Raw genomic sequence first — 18,654 nt, forward strand, 5'->3', positions numbered from 1 at the left:
GGCTAGTGGTATATTGGAAGCAGGAGTGGGAGACGGCTGGGCCCACACATATCCATCATTAGATCAGGGACCCAGGAGATGGTGTACAAGGTGAAGACGTTCCGCACCGGTAACAGGCCCTGCTTCAAATCATCTACATTATGAAGAAGTGGGGTTTAGCAGACATGGGAGTACAGTGACTCTGAGCAGACTGCAGAACATACCACTTTCCCTCTATACAGACCTCAGAATAACATATAATTACCACTTTCCCTCTATATAGACCACCTTCAGAATAACATGTAATATATAATTACCACTTTCCCTCTATAAAGACCACCTTCAGAATAACATAATCCCCACTTTGTCTCTATACAGACCACCTTCAGAATAACATAATTACCACTTTGTCTCTATACAGACCACCTTCAGAATAACATAATTACCACTTTGTCTCTATACAGACCATCTTCAGAATAACATAATTACCACTTTCCCTCTATGCAGACCACCTTCAGAATAACATGTAACATATAATTACCACTGGCTCTCTATACAGACCACCTTCAGAATAACATGTAATATACAATTACCACCTATCCTCTATACCAGGGGTTCTCAAACTTTTACATGCCACAACCCCATTTTATGGGGGATTTTTTGACGACCCCACACTTCATTTAAAGAGCAATTTCAAAGTGGTAATAAAGAATATCTTAAAATAAAGATCACACATTGTTGGCCTTATATGAATATGAATATTTATTAGAACATGAAGTTAAAGCAGTGATTCCAGCTGATTTGTAGCCCTATCTTGATACCCTATCTTAATCTTATCAATGAAATGAATGAATAATAGAAAAATACTCTGTTGCGACTCGCTCCTCACGTTAGCTATAGTTCTTGTATGCCTCTGCAAGGGCTTGTGTTTGTGTGTGACGTATTCTTCCCAGTCACCCCACGAGGCGGGGGCATGACTATACGACATTGAGCTGGCAATCTGATGATACACAGAAGAACATTGCACAATTCTCAAGAAAGGGAACTTGGAAAGACACTTTAGGTCTAACCACAAGTCAGTTAGATTTTTCCAGCTGACAGTAAACAGAAAACAATAAAGAAGGAACTGAAAGTAGGAAGTGAAATCTCAACCGTCTCACTCAGTTTACACATATTTACACAAAAAGAACCACAATGGAAATAAGCTCTCAAGCTATATAGTTTTATCCTTTTGACACATTATGTACAAATACATGTACAGTATTTATTTATTTCAATAAAAAACATAAATAAGTCAATCAACCCATTATGTACTGTATTATGAAAAGTGACACTGTCATTAATATATCCCATGAATACGTTTTGCATTGTTCGATATGCATAACACTTTGTACGTACAGTACATACATACATACATACATACGATCAGCACCAAACTTGGCACAAACACTAGTCAGGGGTCTGCCATCAGAATAGCCACACCAGGGGCCACGTGTGTCCCTCAGGGACCACATCAGGGGCCCCCGGAGTTCCACAGGTGCACCGTTGCCCCAATCTGCACCAAACTTGGCACAAACACTGTTCGGGGGTCTGCCATGACAATAGTCACACCAGGGCCCCCCTAATGTATTGTACCTTTTGTAACTACATATCTCTGTGACAGTAGTATTTTCATGCTGGCATACCTGAAGAATACGTACAGGGCAAGGTTTGAGCCAGAAAATGACATGAGACATGAGACATGAGAGCATTAGCCAAGAAGAGACAATGGACCACCCGTAATCATGCCATGAAAAACTGTTCACTCAATGACCTGGTGACCTAAGATGACAGCAGTTACTGGGAAGTAAGAGGTCAAGAACATCCAAGAAGGGGAAGTGTACCGGATTGCCTTAGTTATCATTATTAGGAAATGTGCCCATGTAATAGGGTGTGTCTGCTCACTAATAAATCATTTACAAATCAGTATATCCGAGTTTGGTTCCTCAATTGTTGTTTGTCAAACTTTTTGGGCTGACCCCATGTCCAGCTGACCTTTAGTCAGCTGGACTAAAGGCGTGTGTGCCTGTGTGTGTGGTAATCTGCTTTCACCAGCCCAAAGTACAGGATACACCTGCTACAGTATAGGTACTTTCCTGCTAAATACATACATTACATCTCTCAAGCTGAGCACAATTCAAACAATTCATAAAACAATAAAATAAACCAAAATAATATAATCACATTCTTGATTATTTCTTCAGGATAAAAAAAGCAATATTAAGGAAGGACTGACTCATAGTCTCAAAGTAAAAAAAAAAGGATAAAAATGAATTAAATCAACAATAATTCACAATAATAACCCTTTTGTCAAAATCATAGTACATCATAGTAAAATTAGTTCAGATAATTATTATCACACTTTAGCATAATTTATAATTGGTTCTACGGTATAACACAGCCAAATTACAGATAGATTCAGATTATATTCTCATCTATTTCTTCGTTCTGTTTGCCACTGAGTGACCAGTCCTGTCGACATCTCCTGTGTCATACAAGCCCCTTTCATGAGCCCAATGCACGTCAACTTTTGCGTCCAGTAACCAGTAACTCTTCGTGTGTATGTATTGCAGTAACATCCTGTCCCCAAGATGTTTGGGGAGCTTTACACACACAGCATTATGCAGTAAAGTGATTTGATTAATTCTTCATTATCGTAAACTTATAAGCAAGGTTTATGAGCCCCGCTGTGCTAAGCTCCTATGTACGCCCAATATCTCCCCTGCCAAGTGGGATTCCCTCTTGTCTCCCATGCAGAATCGTAGCATTCCTATTCAGGGGCTAACAGTGAACATCTGATCTACAAGCTCACAACGTGTCACAACCTGTCACAAATAACGTTATCATGCATGTTGTGAGCTTGTAGAGCGGCCATTTTTGGTTATTTGGTGTACAGAGAAAACAGGAAAAGGACAATTATAGAGCCCTGGGGAATACGGTCAACTAAGTATGGCTTAAGTTGTTTAGTCTCTCCATCAGGAGAGGACATAAAACGTGGGATTACAGCTTTATTTTGGGGAGTTGGAGAGGGTGATATTATTCAAGTCTCTTGCATGAACAAAAATTATGTTGCATGTTTTTTAATGTAACGCTGTAATATTGTGGATTTCATGTTAATAAGGTTGTGATGTCTATTTACACAGCTCTCCTGTGGCCAAATTATATTACAATCTATCTAGCTGGCTAGCAGTTTGTATGTTAAAGCGGCACTACGTAACTTTTGTTAATAAAAATAATGTACATTTGTCCAATGTGTAGGGTAGAGTAGGCCTATGTTAATACAATATAACGTATACAATTGGGGTGGTTGCATTTTGTCTCCCTGCTCTTCTATTGAGACAAAGGTCATGTAAATGGTGCATTTATGTATACCGCTTTTAACCAAAGCGCTTTACATAGAATGTGCATTACATTCACCCATTCACACACACGGCGGAGGAAACCATGCAAGGCACCAACCTGCTCATCGGGAGCAATTAGGGGTTCAGCGTCTTGCTCAAGGACACTTCGACACTAACTCTTCTTCTGGGGGAGCCTGGGAACTGGAAGCCTCACGGCTTCCATCCGGCCGCTCTACCTGCCACTCTACCCCTGAGCCACTGCCGCCCCATGTCATGTCTCACCTAGACACAGGATCTGACACAAATTTTGACCTGCTGGTCAGCTTCCCAACTTTTACCCCCAAATACCTATTTTTGTCTGACATCCCTCCTGTCTAACTGATTAGTGGCAGTGCTCACCTGGCTGTAATTGCCATGGGGTGGGGGTGGGGCAGTCCAAGCACACGTATGGATCTGCAGGTATTTGTGAGTGAATCTCACCAAAAGAGTGTGAAGCTCAAAACTGAATGCGTGTGTTGGTGTACTCACAAATGCAGATTCAACAATTCACATGCATAATTGATTATTTACAAATTATATTTTATGATACATGCACACTCAGGTACAATATTTCTTTGGTAAAAATGACAAATACATTTTTACAAAAGTCACAAATAAACTATTTGTGTTTGCAGATTGCAAAACACATTTGTAAATAATCGAAACACATTTGTAAATCATGAAATATTTGTGCATCATGGTATTGGATTCACAAATCATTTTGAGACAAATCTCTCCCCATATGAATGAACCTTCAGGGGCCCCTTATTGTTCTGGGTCCCAGGTAGTTGCCTATATGGCCTGTTCATAAAATGTGCCTCTGTATGTGGGGGTCCTTTTGGTTCAGCCTCTGAAATTCAGGGTCAGACTCTGGAACATTGGGTCTCAGTTTTCTAGAGGGCCCCCTTGACCTTTGGGCCCCTGGGCCTGACAGGCCTGTTCAGTGATTGAGATTACCATTTACTATAATACAGAAGGAACAGTGAAAACTCCTCAAGTGTGATAATTCAACCATTCAGTCATATCCTCTATCCAGTCATATCCTCTATCCTCTACAATAACATTGTCAGACAACGCCCTGGAGGGAAGGCAGAACTTGTTCCAGTGTGCAGAGAGACAGAGAGACAAACCGAGAGAGACAGAGAGACAGACAGAGACAGACAGACAGACAGACAGACAGAGAGAAGGTGAAACATATTTCACTAAGAAAGAGACAACACATTTGATTAATTAAGGTATTTTTTTCATAGAATCAAATAAGTTGTGTAAAATAAAACAACCTTACAGATTCAAACGCTTCAGGTGGAACAACGTTTAGTCATATAACCGACAGCTGCACTGGTGATGTTAGTTCCACTTTGAACTCTCGGTAAGTTATCTATTAGTTATCTATATCTAAAAAATATATATTAGCTGCTAAATTGCTAATGAAGGTAATGAAATTAAAACCTGGTTACATTGCACTAAGGTGTATGACAGTAGCTCTCCCAGGGCTGTTTAAGAGAATATATCTTCATATAAGAGTGATTGTGTTTACATGGACCCTATTACACTAATAATAAGAATGATGGCTCAATCACAATACAAATGCCTCATGTAAACACTTCAATTGGAAGAGATGGGAAGGAATTTTCAATCTGGTTGAGAAGAGTGGATTCAATATTTTTATTTAAAAAAAAAAACTGGAAAATATCAGCATAAACTGTATGTGTATAGTTAGAAAGAACAGCAGAAACACAAATAGCCGAGAACACAGTGTGGGTCCATAACAAAAAAATTGAAAATAAAAGGCAGAACCACTCTGCATGTCAAAAGTTATATTCTGATTGAATATTTAGGGTATGTAAACAAGGATCACTTTTATTTAATGTCCATGTAAACAAATGATTTCAGTCTGATTGTAGAAATATTGTCCATGTGATTGTATCTCACACCTGGAATCCAGACTGACTTGCTATACGTTCATCTTTTGTTTGGTTGCTTTCACTCTGCTTTGTCAGTCTGGAAGACATTTTGTGTGATTCAGACCAGCGTGCCATTTTGTGTGATTCAGGCCTGTTTCCATCCTTTGCTCCATCTCAAAGGATGTAGAGCGATTAATTCAAGAACAAATCAACAATTACCTTAGCAAGCGTAAATTGTTGTTCGAATTCCAATCGGGCTTCAGAACCTCCCACTCCACTGACACATGCCTACTGTATCTGACCGACTACATCAAATGTGAGGCAGATTCGGGCAAGTACTGCGGCATTCAGACCAGCGTGATCTAGTATGAAAGTGACGACACTAGCATAGACTCCCATTGTAATAATGGAATGCAGAAATGCTCTGTCTATCTCAATGAGGAGGTTCCAATGTTTAGAACTACAGCCATAGCAGCCCGCTTTGCGGCAAGATCAAAGCGTGACACGACTCTCTCTTATACGGCTCTGGTTCAGACACCCAGGAGCCGAAGATTCTGATTGGTTTGTGGGTGGGGGCGGGACTAAACACTTAGGGGATATTATGTCATAACCTTGCATGAGGAAGCAATGACTGCAGAAGCAGTGGAGGAAAGTAACTAAGTGTATTTACTCAAGTACAATTGTGAGGTATTTTTTTACTTTACTGGAGCATTTCCCATTTTCAATACTTATTCTTCTATTCCAAGAGGCAAATATTGCACTTTTACTACACTTCAATTATTTGACAGCTTTAGTTACTTTGTAGATTTAGATTATTATTACAAAACATAGATTATAACAACCTCAGGCTAGGACACTGCCATTACACAGTTGATTGCAAGGGACACATCATGATGGGTCAGGTTTTATGTTTGATTTGGTTTGATTTGTTTCATTCAGCCCGGCTCTATTCTCAGCCAAGGATGTTGAGCCGCACATTGTGAAGATGTGAGAGCCTGGACTATCTGTTGATGTTCCTTGGATGGACTCCTCTGAACAGTAACCACTCTCTTCAGTGTGGTAGGAGAACTACACAACGCACGCACGCACGCACGCACGCACGCACGCACACACAATGCAGTGGACAGATACATACGAACAAGCTATTACAGACACACTGTATTTGGGAATATTCAATAGCCACCCGTGTTTGTGGGCTGATGTCCAATGATGTGGTTCATGTTAATTTCCCTGGGTTACTGTGACTGGTTGAGAACACAAACCTCTGTTGAGAGAATTGATATGTGATCTAGTGAAACCCCTCAGATTATACAATTTTGAGATTAGAGATTCCTTGAATTATCTGTGGTATACTGTACCTACCGCATTATTTGTGTTATTGTCTCTGCGCTTTTTGTTTCCTTTCCCCCTATTTCATGCATTTCAATGCATTTTATAAAAAGGTTTAGGATTAAAATGTAAACATCTGGCCAACCAAAAGTAGGTTGTGTGTAGTGTTATTATTTACTCCTCTGCTCCAGTAAGTGAACCTATATGTTCAAATACTAACTGTGGGTTTCAATGAGATTACAGAATACAAATAAACATCTTAAATGTGACAATGGCAGCAGTGTGCAAGTTCAGATTCCTTTTTTCTCGTCTTAACTCAGTTATAAGAGTGAGATTAATCAACTGTATTGTCAGTGTGTTTGACCATTACATTCTCTGAGGAGATAACTCTCTAGCCCGATTGATATCTTTATTGATCATTAAATAAAAACACATGTCACATACTGTACATCTGACCCAACATAATTAAAAGGATAACGCAATAAAGCTTACAGCTTGTTTCCATTGCGGTCCTGAGTATGCGTTGTGTATGATGTCATGTAGTGTGGTGCTGTTGGGTGCATGAAATGCTCTCTCTCTCTCTCTCTCTCTCTCTCTCTCTCTATTTTTTTTCTCAGAGTCACTAACAATGTTAAAGTATACTGCAACATGTTGCTATAGTATATGTATATACAGCTCAAGTGGAGACATGTTTCTTCCCTAAAATGCAATTTTAGGGAAGGCCGCACTTCTGCTCTCACACTAGCCGTGTTTCTGGCTTCCCCCTCCGTTCGCCTCTTTGTTTCATCTTGTATGGGTGTATAGGAGTAAAAGTAATTAGTTCTGGTTCCTCAACCATTTCTATGTTTTTTTTAGGTGTTTCTGCAGGCTTTGTATAACGTAGTGGTTATAAGTGCAAGCAGTGCAGGTGGTTTTGGAGAGTTACTTCATTACAGCAATTCATTGATATAAAAATTAAGAAATCTACTTCTACTTTTACTTTTGCTTGTACTTTAAGTATTTTTTAAAAGCATCTACAATTACCTTTACTTTTACTTGTTTTTAAAGTATTTTTCAAAGTTTCATGTACTTTTGAATACTTCAGTATATTTAAAAGCAATGACTTTCACTCTTACTTGAGTAATATTTTGACTGAGCTACTTTTACTTGTAGTGGAGTAAATTTGACCAGGAGTATCTGTTCTCTTACGGGGGTCGAGTACTTTGTCCACCTCTGCTAACAATGTTAAAGTATCTAACATGGAGATTGGAGAGTCACTAGCCATTTACACCCTTTGTTACAATTACAACTATTTACTATGTTGTCATTCATCAGACGCTGTTATTCAGAGTGAACTACAAAGTACAAGAACACAGTAAGCAGCATGGATCCTAGTCAACCAACTACAAGGTACGTTTTCAGTTCAATACAGTGATAAGAAAACTAGTCTGTGTTACAAATTATGTATTGTATGATTATAAATGTAAAATACTTTTGAAAATGAAGCCAATGAGGAAGTATTAAAACCATGAGGTTCTCATTAATGGCCTAGAACATATTATGTTTAAAGGTCAATGGAGTGGGAAAGGGAAACAAAGGGAATGATCACAAGGATTTTGTTATAGAAATATTCATTTACATTAGTAACGTTTGCATTTCCATTGGTAGTTTGTAAACAGTGGAGTAAAACAGATGAATACATGTACTATGATATGGATGAAATAAAATCTCTCTCTCTCTCTCTCTCTCTCTCTCTCTCTCTCTCTCTCTCTCTCTCTCTCACATACACACACACACACACAGACACACACACACACACACACACACACACACACACACACACACACACACACACACACACACACACACACACACACACACACACACACACACACACACACACAATGTCTTTATTAGAGAGAGAGAGAGAGAGAGAGAGAGAGAGAATAAAAACCTCTTGGATGACAGTTGATAATAACATTGATTGATTGATTGATTGATTGATTGATTAATTGATTGATTGATTGATTGATGTCTTTATTGATTATAAAATAAAATGTCACATACAAACATCTGTAGCAAACATCTGATCCACCATAATAATCAACAAGGATAACGCAATAAAGCTTACAGCTTGTTTCCATTGTGGTTCCAATAATGTGCAATAGCCTAATATTATTAGGTTTACCAAATTAATCGTTGCTGTCAGAAACCAGCTAACTCCATTTTGACGCTCTTGCATTTTTTTTCCATAAGTCAGTGCTATTGAACACCCTTTACGTCTGTGTGTTGAAAATGAAAATGAAAACTATAAAAAATATATAAAAAGCGCTTCTGACAAAACAAGCTAACTCAATTGGATCCTCAAACTTTCTGCTAAACCAGCTTACTCCAGCAAAGGGGGCTGGAGTTAGCTGGTTTTGCTGACTCCAGGCTCCACCCCCTTTTGACCTCCAACCTCATAGTGAGCTTGGAGGTCCATTCAGCTGTTCTTATCAATGATGAACAAAACCTCCTAACTCCACTTTTTTTTGTCATTTCCTGAAAAATGAACATTTTGGTTTCTGTCCGACAGCAGAGAAATTATTTAAAAAAAAAAGGTTAATCTGATATTCTGATATTAAGGGGAGGCGGGGACATAGATTGGTGAAGCAATAGGAAGCGCCGCACGAATCCGGGCGGCTGGGATCCGCCCTTCAAGACCATCGATTGGGCTCGTTCTTTCAGTCTAGTGAAGTCCAAGCTGAATGTGACACATATTGAGACCAATATGCCAATACATTATTTTGTTGTATTGTGTGTGTCATTGTGTTGTGTTGGTCTGCTATCATCCATGTTGTTACACTTTGATACTGATCAACATTTATTCAACTGTATTTACAGCAGCTAATTTGACTTTAACAATTTGACTTAATTTAACATACATTTTCTGTGACCTAATTTAGAGATAAGTGATTCAATAAATAGATGTCTACCAACTAGTGACTAGTTGATGAATAAATGTAATGTTTCATGTTGGTTGTCATGGTGTCAGGGTTGATCAGCAGAGAGCAGAGTCTCCTGTACCCAGCTGTGTCTCCATGAAGAGTGACCAGTCTATGGGTCATCCTATTCGTTTCAAAGATGGACACCACTCTACTGATCAGAGGTTGGAATGTAAAACAGTTAATGTTTCATGTTGGTTGTCATGGTGTCAGGGTTGATCAGCAGAGAGCAGAGTCTCCTGTACCCAGCTGTGTCTCCATGAAGAGTGACCAGTCTATGGGTCATCCTATTCGTTTCAAAGATGGACACCACTCTACTGATCAGAGGTTGGAATGTAAAACAGTTAGTGGAGCATCTTAAATTAACCTGTTGTTTCTGAATCAGGGGTTGAAGACACATCTAGAACAAATCAACTCATGTTCAATTCAAAATTAAGTCAGTGTTCATTATAGTTACTCTCTGCTTTGTTGCAGAGAGTTACTGAGGGTCTGCTCTCAATATGGGTCAGACTGTGGGTAAGGACATAATATAGGCAGCGTATAATGTTATATGCTCAAGCTACCTGATTGTTCGTAAGTTTAGTGCTGACATTTTTACCATTGTGCTAATAGAGCCTGCCTGCTTGCTCAGGGGATAAATTAAACTTAACCATCAGGTCAAAATTTGTGTCAGATCCTGTCTAAATGACACATGACCTTTGCACCATCGAAATGTCTCAATAGAAGAGTAGGGAGACAAAATCCAACCACCCCAGTTGTATGAGTTATATTGTATTAACATACTCTACCAGATTGGACAACATTACATTGTATTTATTAAAACAAGTTACATAGTGAGGCTTTAAAGTCTGTGATGAAATGAAATACTTAGGCTATTAGGCTATATAACAAATTACCTATCTGATGATCTATAGGCAGCGTAGAATGTTATATGCACAAGCTAACATGATTGTTGGTAAGTTTAGTATGCGTTCAGCTTCTGTGTATTCCACACTATTCAGAGCTTTTTGCATACTGCCCCCTTGTGGCGGCGCTACAGAAAGAGCAGTGTGCAGAAACTCATTGTAACTTATAATGATGGCATGAGACTGCTGCTTAAAGTACCACGATGCAGCAGTGCAAGACACATGTTTGTCAGTATTGATGTATCCACCTGCTCTGCTCTGCTGTGCTGTGGAACCTCATGTACAAATGTATGTGTGTAGGCTGTCTATTCTATAGAACCTCATGTAGAAATGTAGGCTATGTGTAGGCTGTCTATTCTATAGAACATCATGTACTAATGTATGTGTAGGCTATCTATTCTATAGAACCTCATGTACATGACAGACCCTGTATCTAGTTAGTTTTTTTCTCTATACCAAGGAACCATTGGTGTGTAAGCATGTATACAAATGTATATTATTTTATATGGACTAAGTCCGTCCTCCTCACCAAGTAAACTAGGTAGATGTACGACCACTAAAACCACCTGACCTCTACTCTGTTATCACACATATGCTTCCAAACTCCACAGAACACAATTTTGAAAACACTAATAAAGAGCTTAAATGTGTGAAAAATAAAAATAAATGCTTAGTCAGTGTCTTATGCTAATGGTCAATGCCTGTGTGTAAGTTCAGATCAATTGCTCAACGCACTGAGGAGAAAAATAACTTCAGACCGACAGAGATTCCTGTATAGTAGGATAGTAGGATTAAATATTTAGATGTGTATCAACCAGTGTGACTAGTTGATGAATAAATGTAATGTTTCATGTTGGTTGTCATGGTGTCAGGGTTGATCAGCAGAGAGCAGAGTCTCCTGTACCCAGCTGTGTCTCCATGAAGAGTGACCAGTCTATGGGTCATCCTATTGGCTTCAAAGATGGACACCACTCTACTGATCAGAGGTCAGAATGTAAAACTATCACAGTGTCTTTCCTACAGTTAGTGCAGCATCTTAAATGAGCCTGTTGTTTCTGAACCAGGGGCTGAAGACACATAGAACAAATTAATTCATGTTCAAATCAGAAGAGTTTACTCTGAGATCATACAGTAAAAACATCAGTGTTCATTTAACTCTGAGAGAGTAAAACATGTAACCAAATGGACCTTGCCGTGTCATTGACCGGGAGACTTCAAGTGGAATATGACCCTCTACCTTTCCATAGCAGACCTTCTATTACTGCATCACATTGTGACGTATTGAACAACGTTGTAAACCACAGATAATTATAATGTCTGCTTTGAAAATACTGGCTGACTTTTTATGACTGTCAGCCTCTGGTGTAAGGATAATTCCTTTATTAGGTCCGTTCATGAAAGTCCTTGCGGTCTTGTTTCAAATGAGGGCCTGTGGGCAAGTAGGGGTTAAGAGTCTTGCTCAGGGACATTTCATTTCATCGACACATTTGCTGGCCTGGCCTGGAATCATAAGGCAACCAGGGCCTCTGGCTACCTAGGCGGGCTCACTAACCACTCAGCTATGGCCACCCCAGTGTCTACTGGAGGAAAACAGGGTCATTAACTGGGGTGCACATAACTGGTGCGCAGGTGCGCATGCGCACCCAAAATAAAAAATGCGCACCACATCAGACGACGCGAGGCGCTTTTGCGTACCAATAGCTGGGACAGGAATTTCCAAGCTTTTATTTTTTAGCAAAACTAAAAAATAAAAGCTTGGAGATCGAGGCTAGGAATTTACTTCCTGAAGCCACACTCACACAATCACTCTAAAGCACCCGTCGGCCCCATGAACAGCCATTAGGCGCAGGGGTAGAGGACGCATGCTGCACGTGATTGTATGAGTGTTGACTCGCGTCGCCTCGCATTTCCTCGCTGCGTGCACGCAGCCAGCAGCGGCTGTTAGAGGCACTCGTCACCGATGATGAACGCACCGTAATGGTGCAAAATATGCCGTGAACGTCCCAATCTGGCGGATAAAATCAGCGCAGCAGCACAGGGCACCAACCTTGGGGGCTTTACCTAACAGCGTGAGAAAAAAAAACGGCGAAAATCGGCGGAATTTAGAAGCAGAGCGTCCCTTTTTTTCTCCCCCCCCCCCCCCGTTGACAAACCGGGACGGGACCATGCGCACCAAGTCCATGCGCACCAAGTCTCCAGGTGCTCTTCTGAGTACTAGACCTAAAAAGTTATGTGCACCCCTGGTCATTAAGTAAACTGTCATTTCCTGTATTGTGTCTGTCTGCTCAAATACTTAGGCTATTACATAACTAATGACCTATCTGCTACAGGCAGCGTAGAATGTTATATGCACAAGCTAACACGATTGTTCGTAAGTTTAGTGCTGACATTTTTACCATTTATAAGTGATAAGTGATAGAAATAAGTGATTTAATAAATACATGTCTACCAACTAGTGTGACTAGTTGATGAATAAATGTAATGTTTCATGTTGGTTGTCATGGTGTCAGGGTTGATCAGCAGAGAGCAGAGTCTCCTGTACCAAGCTGTGTCTCCATGAAGAGTGACCGCTCCAATGGAATATATATGAACTTCAAAGATGGACATCACTCTACTGATCAGAGGTCAGAATGTAAAACTATCACAGTGTCTTTCCTACAGTTAGTGCAGCATCTTAAATGAGCCTGTTGTTTCTGAATCTGGGGTTGAAGACACATCTAGAACAAATTAATTCATGCTCAAATCAGAATTGTCGACTCTGAGAGAGTAAAACATGTAACCAAATGGACCCGGCTGTGTCATTGACCGGGTAGCCTCGGAAACCCATGCATTTTTTTTTTGTTTCAAAAGAAAAAAAGCCTGGGAGAACCTTGCAGGAACGCTGGTCTTAGGACCTTGTTATCTCCTAACCAATCAGAGTGCTCCAAACCCAGGCGCTGGAATCGAGCGCCTGGGTTTGGCTCCGCCCTTCAAGACCATCGATTGGGCTCGTTCTTTCAGTCTATTGACCGGGAGACTTGAAGTGGAATATGACCCTCTACCTTTCCATAGCAGACCTTCTATTAATTCATCACATTGTGACGTATTGAACAACGTTGTAAACCACAGATAATTATAATGTCTGCTTTGAAAATTCTAGCTGACTTTTTATGACTTTATGACTTCTCAGCCTGTGGTGTCTCCTGGAGGAAAACAGGGGAGGGTCATTCATGTCTTTTTCATGTCAGTCCAGGTGGGAGTCATATTCAGATTTAAATTGATCAAACATAATACATAATATATAGTACAATAACTGAAGAAACATTTTACTTTCTTAAAAATAAAAATTAAGAATAGAATAAGACAGAGACTTTGTGGAATTCCTGTAGGTAGACTTCAAAAACCTGCTTTGTTAAATTATAATACAAGGTTCACACTGTATTATCACCATACATCAACATTTGAGTGTGTAGTATCTACACAGTAATTCAGGTTTTTACTGAAGCTGCCTTAATGCTGATGGAATGAGAATAGAAGACAAACTGGAGTAAAAGCAAGATTGTGTCTGGATTTCATTTTTAGGAAATGAAACCATTTCACTGTGGAAGTGCATGACCCTCACTCTGGATAGGTCAAGATAAATATATTTATGTCAATAGGAGGGTCAGGTCTTTATATTTCAGAGCACTTTAAAATCCTCCAGTGACCATTCTAAACATTGAACGGTTCCTTTTCTTTCTGTCAGGGTTGATCAGCAGAGAGCAGAGTCTCCTGTACCCAGCTGTGTCTCCGTGAAGAGTGACCACTCCAAGTATGGATATATTGACTTCAAAGATGGACACCACTCTACTGATCAGAGGTCAGAATGTACAACTATCAGAAAACAACACATGATTTATTACACTCAACTGATAAAAGGTCAGAAGTCCGGAGATTATTGGACCAACTATTCATATTGTTGACATTTCTCACTCTGCAGGAGGCTATAGCCGTCTATAAGAGGGTCTCTGTGTAATCCACAGGATAAGTGCCAAATCTATGAATCATTCACTCTGTCATAAAATCTATAAACTTGGTGCGTACAGTATGTACAGTTTGAGGTCCTGAACATTAAAAAGAAATAGAGCTATGGCCGTGGAGATGGAAGCCATTTTCCTTTCCGTCATAAATCATTTACTTTGCATCTTCTCCTGAACCAAACATGATAATACAGAATATATTATGTCTATACCTATGTTTTTATGGTCACTGATTACAAGGATACCACATACAATGACCACCATGGTCGTTACGGCTCCATTCCAGAATGTTCAAAAGGTTCTCTTGCTACAATTGTACATTTGTCAGGTACTGATATTTGTATGACACACAGATATTCAGTGGATTATAGTATAGATTATTACTTTACAGTCATTTAGTAGACGCTTTTATCCAAAGCCATTTACTATAAGTGCATTCAACATAGGTGGCAAGAAAACTACTAATCACCAGAAGTCTTAAGTGTATTCTCTTCTAAAACAAGCAACTAAGAGTATACCTAGCGCTAAAGTAAAAGTGTAATATATCAGCTATACCTACTTACCTAACAGATGAGACAAATAGGAAAATCAAATGAGCAAGAGCTAAAACAAATAAGTGTAACAAATAAACAAGATCCAATAAAACAAGAGCTTGTACAAATAATTGACAACAAGTAGGCAAGGCTAAGAGGAAGGGTCAGGGTAGTGTTTCCTGAAGAGGTGGGTTTTCAGCCTGCTGCAAAAGATGGGCAGTGACTCTGCTGTAGTGACATCAGTAGGGAGTTCATTCCACCACTGTGGGGCCAGAACAGAAAAAAGCAAAGACCGTGTAGATCGGCCAGAAGGACCACTGAGCGACGGGAAAACCAGTCGCCCCCGACTGGTTTTCCACCCCCCTTCCACACCCCTCCCGACCGAAGTGGTCGGGAGGGGTGTGGAAGGGGGGTGGAAAAGGGGTGTAAGCCTCGACCATAGCCTGGAGGTAAGAAGGAGCTGTTCTCTTCACTGCCCTAAAGGCTAGCACCAGGGTTTTAAACTGGATGCGAGCCGCTACGGGGAGCCAGTGTAGAGAACGGAGAAGGAGTTGAGTGTCAGTAGTCCAGGCGATAGATGACAAGAGCCTGGATGAGCACCTGCGCTGCCTTCTCAGTGAGAAAGGGGTGAATCCTCCTGATGTTGTAGAGGAGGAATCTGCAAGACCGTGTCACTGATGCGATGTTTGCCGAGAACGACAGTCGGGGGTCCAGGGTCACACCCAGATTCCTCGCAGTCCGAGTTGACGTCACCACAGCATTATCAATGGTGATGGCCAGGTCTCGGTGCAGACAGCCCTTCCCGGGAGTAACATCAGCTCGGTTTTGTCCAGGTTGAGCTTCAGGTGATGCGTCGACATCCACTCCGGGATGTCAGCCAGACAAGCAGCAATGCGTGCCTCCACTTGTGTGTCAGAGGGGGGGAATGACAGGATCAGCTGGGTGTCATCGGCATAGCAGTGGTAGGAATAGTCATGGGAGTGGATAACAGCACCAAGAGATGTAGTGTAGAGAGAGAAAAGAAGAGGACCCAGACCCAATAGATATAACTTGTTTAAACATGTTGTTCAGTATCAAAGTGTAACGACATCAGGATGATAGCAGACCAACACAACACAATGACAGAGACATTAGAGCTCAGCTGCTTTCAGTGTCTATTAAATGTTGTACATTAACTATCATCTACTGCCCACTACATAGAAACACTGCCTGTCCTCTTTAGACACACTGTTTACAACCTGTTAGAAGAAATGCACATTTATACTGAACTGTGTGTGTGTGTGTGTGTGTGTGTGTGTGTGTGTGTGTGTGTGTGTGTGTGTGTGTGTGTGTGCGTGCGTGCGTGCGTGCGTGCGTGCGTGCGTGCGTGCGTGCGTGCGTGCGTGCGTGCGTGCGTGCGTGCCCAGTAGAGACCAGCAGATATCTCAGGGTCCCAGTGGTCAGTCAGGTCAGGAACATCAAACAGAGCTGGACTCCATATTTAAGGTACTTCATCTACATGTACAATGAAGAAAATATGAGTTGATCACAACAGAGACACATAGGTTGTGTGTCCACCAAATACTTTATGCCAGCTGGGAAGGAGTGTACCTTTCAGTGTATATATGTCATTGTGTTGTTGTTACAGTGTATCTATGTCATTGTGATGTAATTACAGTATATCTAAGAGGACTAAGTAAGTATGTCAGTGGTTCTCTAACATTGACATTTCAAGGACCCTCAGTATGGTAGGCATTAGGCCCTGTACCCCATAACTCGGAGAGTATAACAAATGGAACCAAATGGACCCGTAACACTCTCAAAGTTACAGGCAGGCCTTTAAGGGTCCATTTGGTTCTTATCTATCAATCATTTAGCTGTGGACCCATTGGAACCACCTCAAGGACCGCTGTGGGTCCCCAGACCCCACTTTGAGAACCACTGAACCACCTCTATGTCACATCTAGATCCCAGACACCCACCTCATCTTATTCATCAGTCACAATTCAGAGTTTGCATCCCTGGACACATCACGTTTGATTAACTCTACAAGACATAAGCAAAACCATATTTGTCCATGAAGACTCATATGCCTGAACATCTATTATAACCTTCTTTGACTTTTTGCCATTGTTCTCTGAGCCAGTCTTGTGAACTGGGTTTTACAATGAGGAGCACTAGTCCATACCCGGTGAAGTGTGCAGTCAAAAGTCTTTGCAAACTTGGGGTTATACACAGTAGCCCATATGAATAGTCAAACTTTGGGAGAGCAAGTTTGTTGCGGTGTTGCATGTGAAAGGGATCCCTGGCTAATAAGCCAATATGCCTTAATACATTATAATTGGCCTGTACAACTAAAATTGAAAATGTGTATCTATTTTAGAAAACAGTTAGGCGTCCTGGTTGCTTGTTTCTCTCGTGAAACCTTATTTGGGATGTTGCGTGGTAGTGGTGTACTTCATATTGGTGAAGTTGCTATCCAAAGCGCCGCCCATGTCTTAGAACGCAGTGTGAGTGTACAGGGGCCGTAAATGAAAGTTTAATCACGTTGTCTGTGTGTGCTTGTGGCAGACGGCAACAGTGTAACACAGTGGGTCTATGGATTCGATGCATGTGCAGTTTGATCATTCGTCCCATAAGTCGCGGGGCCATCCCACAGTTCGGGGGCCCGTAACCAAGGCTACATTCTTTTACAAAAAACGCTAATAAACAGCTGACATTTGGGGAAAGTGAAAGACGGGCTTCGGTGTTCCGTGCACATGCTGATGATCAATGGCTGTGTGCAAATGCAGATGAATTGCTCTAGGCACTGAGGAGAACTGGGCAGAAGAGATTTTGGACTCACACACCATCACACCACACAGAGCTTTGGTTAATTATTGGAGGATTGTTATACACTTTTTATAATTTTACACACTCTGCTCTTGGCAGTCTGTTTGAGGAGTGGTATTTATTGTTTGATGACACTTCACCTTCATCATAAGGACATCAGTTTCAGGGAGACATCACATTTCCAAGACTTTTCTTCAATGACACTGTGAAAATGACCAGTATACTGTTGCCCTGTGTAATGAAAAGTGATGGACTTCCATCCATCTTCATCCATTCATCCATCCTCATCCGCTTATCCAGTCGTGGGGGTAACAGTTCAAGCAGAGTTCCAGACTTCCCTTTCCCCGGCCAACATTTGCCACTTCATACAGGGGATCCTGAGGTGTTCCATGGCCAGCATGGAAATATAATCCCTCTGCATCTAGTCCTTGGTCTTCTCCAATTAATCAATCAACTCAATATTGTTGCATTTAAACTTTATTATATTATTATGTGTTTCAGCTGCTTGAAGATAATCTCGTAACATGTGTGAAGAAAGAGATGAAGAGGTTCCAGAGGGTTCTGACAACAGATTACCCAGAATGCTTAGAGAGTCAGAGGGAGGAGGGGGAAGTGGTGGATGGTGAGGGTGAGGAGGAGAGGAGAAACATCACAAAGGGAGCTCTGAAGATCACACTGCACCTCCTAAGGAGTCTGAAGCAGGAGAAGCTGGCTGACATCCTGGAGAGCAGTAAGAAAGTCTTTATTCGCTCCTTTAACATGATGAAAGCAGTAAGAAAGTCTTTATTCACACCTTTAACATGATGGAGAGCA

General features: G+C 40.9%; 3 protein-coding genes across 6 annotated transcripts in view; all 3 read left to right on the forward strand.

Annotated features, from left to right (window-relative positions):
- Positions 1-18,654, forward strand: part of LOC311042422 (NACHT, LRR and PYD domains-containing protein 3-like) — a 447,659-nt gene that overhangs the window by 370,661 nt on the left and 58,344 nt on the right. For 2 of the 4 annotated variants that reach the window (XM_084053150.1, XM_084053155.1), the window contains exon 1: positions 6,249-6,361. The exons of 1 other annotated variant lie outside the window; for it this stretch is intronic. The gene's annotated coding sequence lies outside the window, so the exon portion shown is untranslated. Of the gene's footprint in view, positions 1-4,660; positions 4,768-6,248; positions 6,362-18,654 lie in introns of those variants that run through there. One more of the 4 variants, XM_084053151.1, reaches the window with a different exon arrangement.
- The window catches only part of LOC311042423 (NACHT, LRR and PYD domains-containing protein 3-like), a 118,698-nt gene that overhangs the window by 41,725 nt on the left and 58,319 nt on the right, over positions 1-18,654 (forward strand). Inside the window, exons 3-8 of the mRNA XM_084053156.1 lie at positions 9,645-9,758; positions 9,808-9,921; positions 11,372-11,485; positions 14,224-14,337; positions 16,437-16,515; positions 18,343-18,571. Of these exons, the coding sequence (XP_083909282.1) occupies positions 9,645-9,758; positions 9,808-9,921; positions 11,372-11,485; positions 14,224-14,337; positions 16,437-16,515; positions 18,343-18,571 (764 nt within the window). The remainder of the gene's footprint in view (positions 1-9,644; positions 9,759-9,807; positions 9,922-11,371; positions 11,486-14,223; positions 14,338-16,436; positions 16,516-18,342; positions 18,572-18,654) is intronic.
- LOC311038761 (protein NLRC3-like) overlaps positions 1-18,654 on the forward strand; it is a gene marked incomplete at its 5' end in the record, with an annotated part of 96,916 nt that overhangs the window by 19,942 nt on the left and 58,320 nt on the right. The window lies entirely within an intron of this gene.

This window comes from Gymnoscopelus microlampas (genome assembly GCF_963454915.1).
Source record: "Gymnoscopelus microlampas genome assembly, chromosome: 3".
Lineage (NCBI taxonomy): Eukaryota > Metazoa > Chordata > Actinopteri > Myctophiformes > Myctophidae > Gymnoscopelus > Gymnoscopelus microlampas.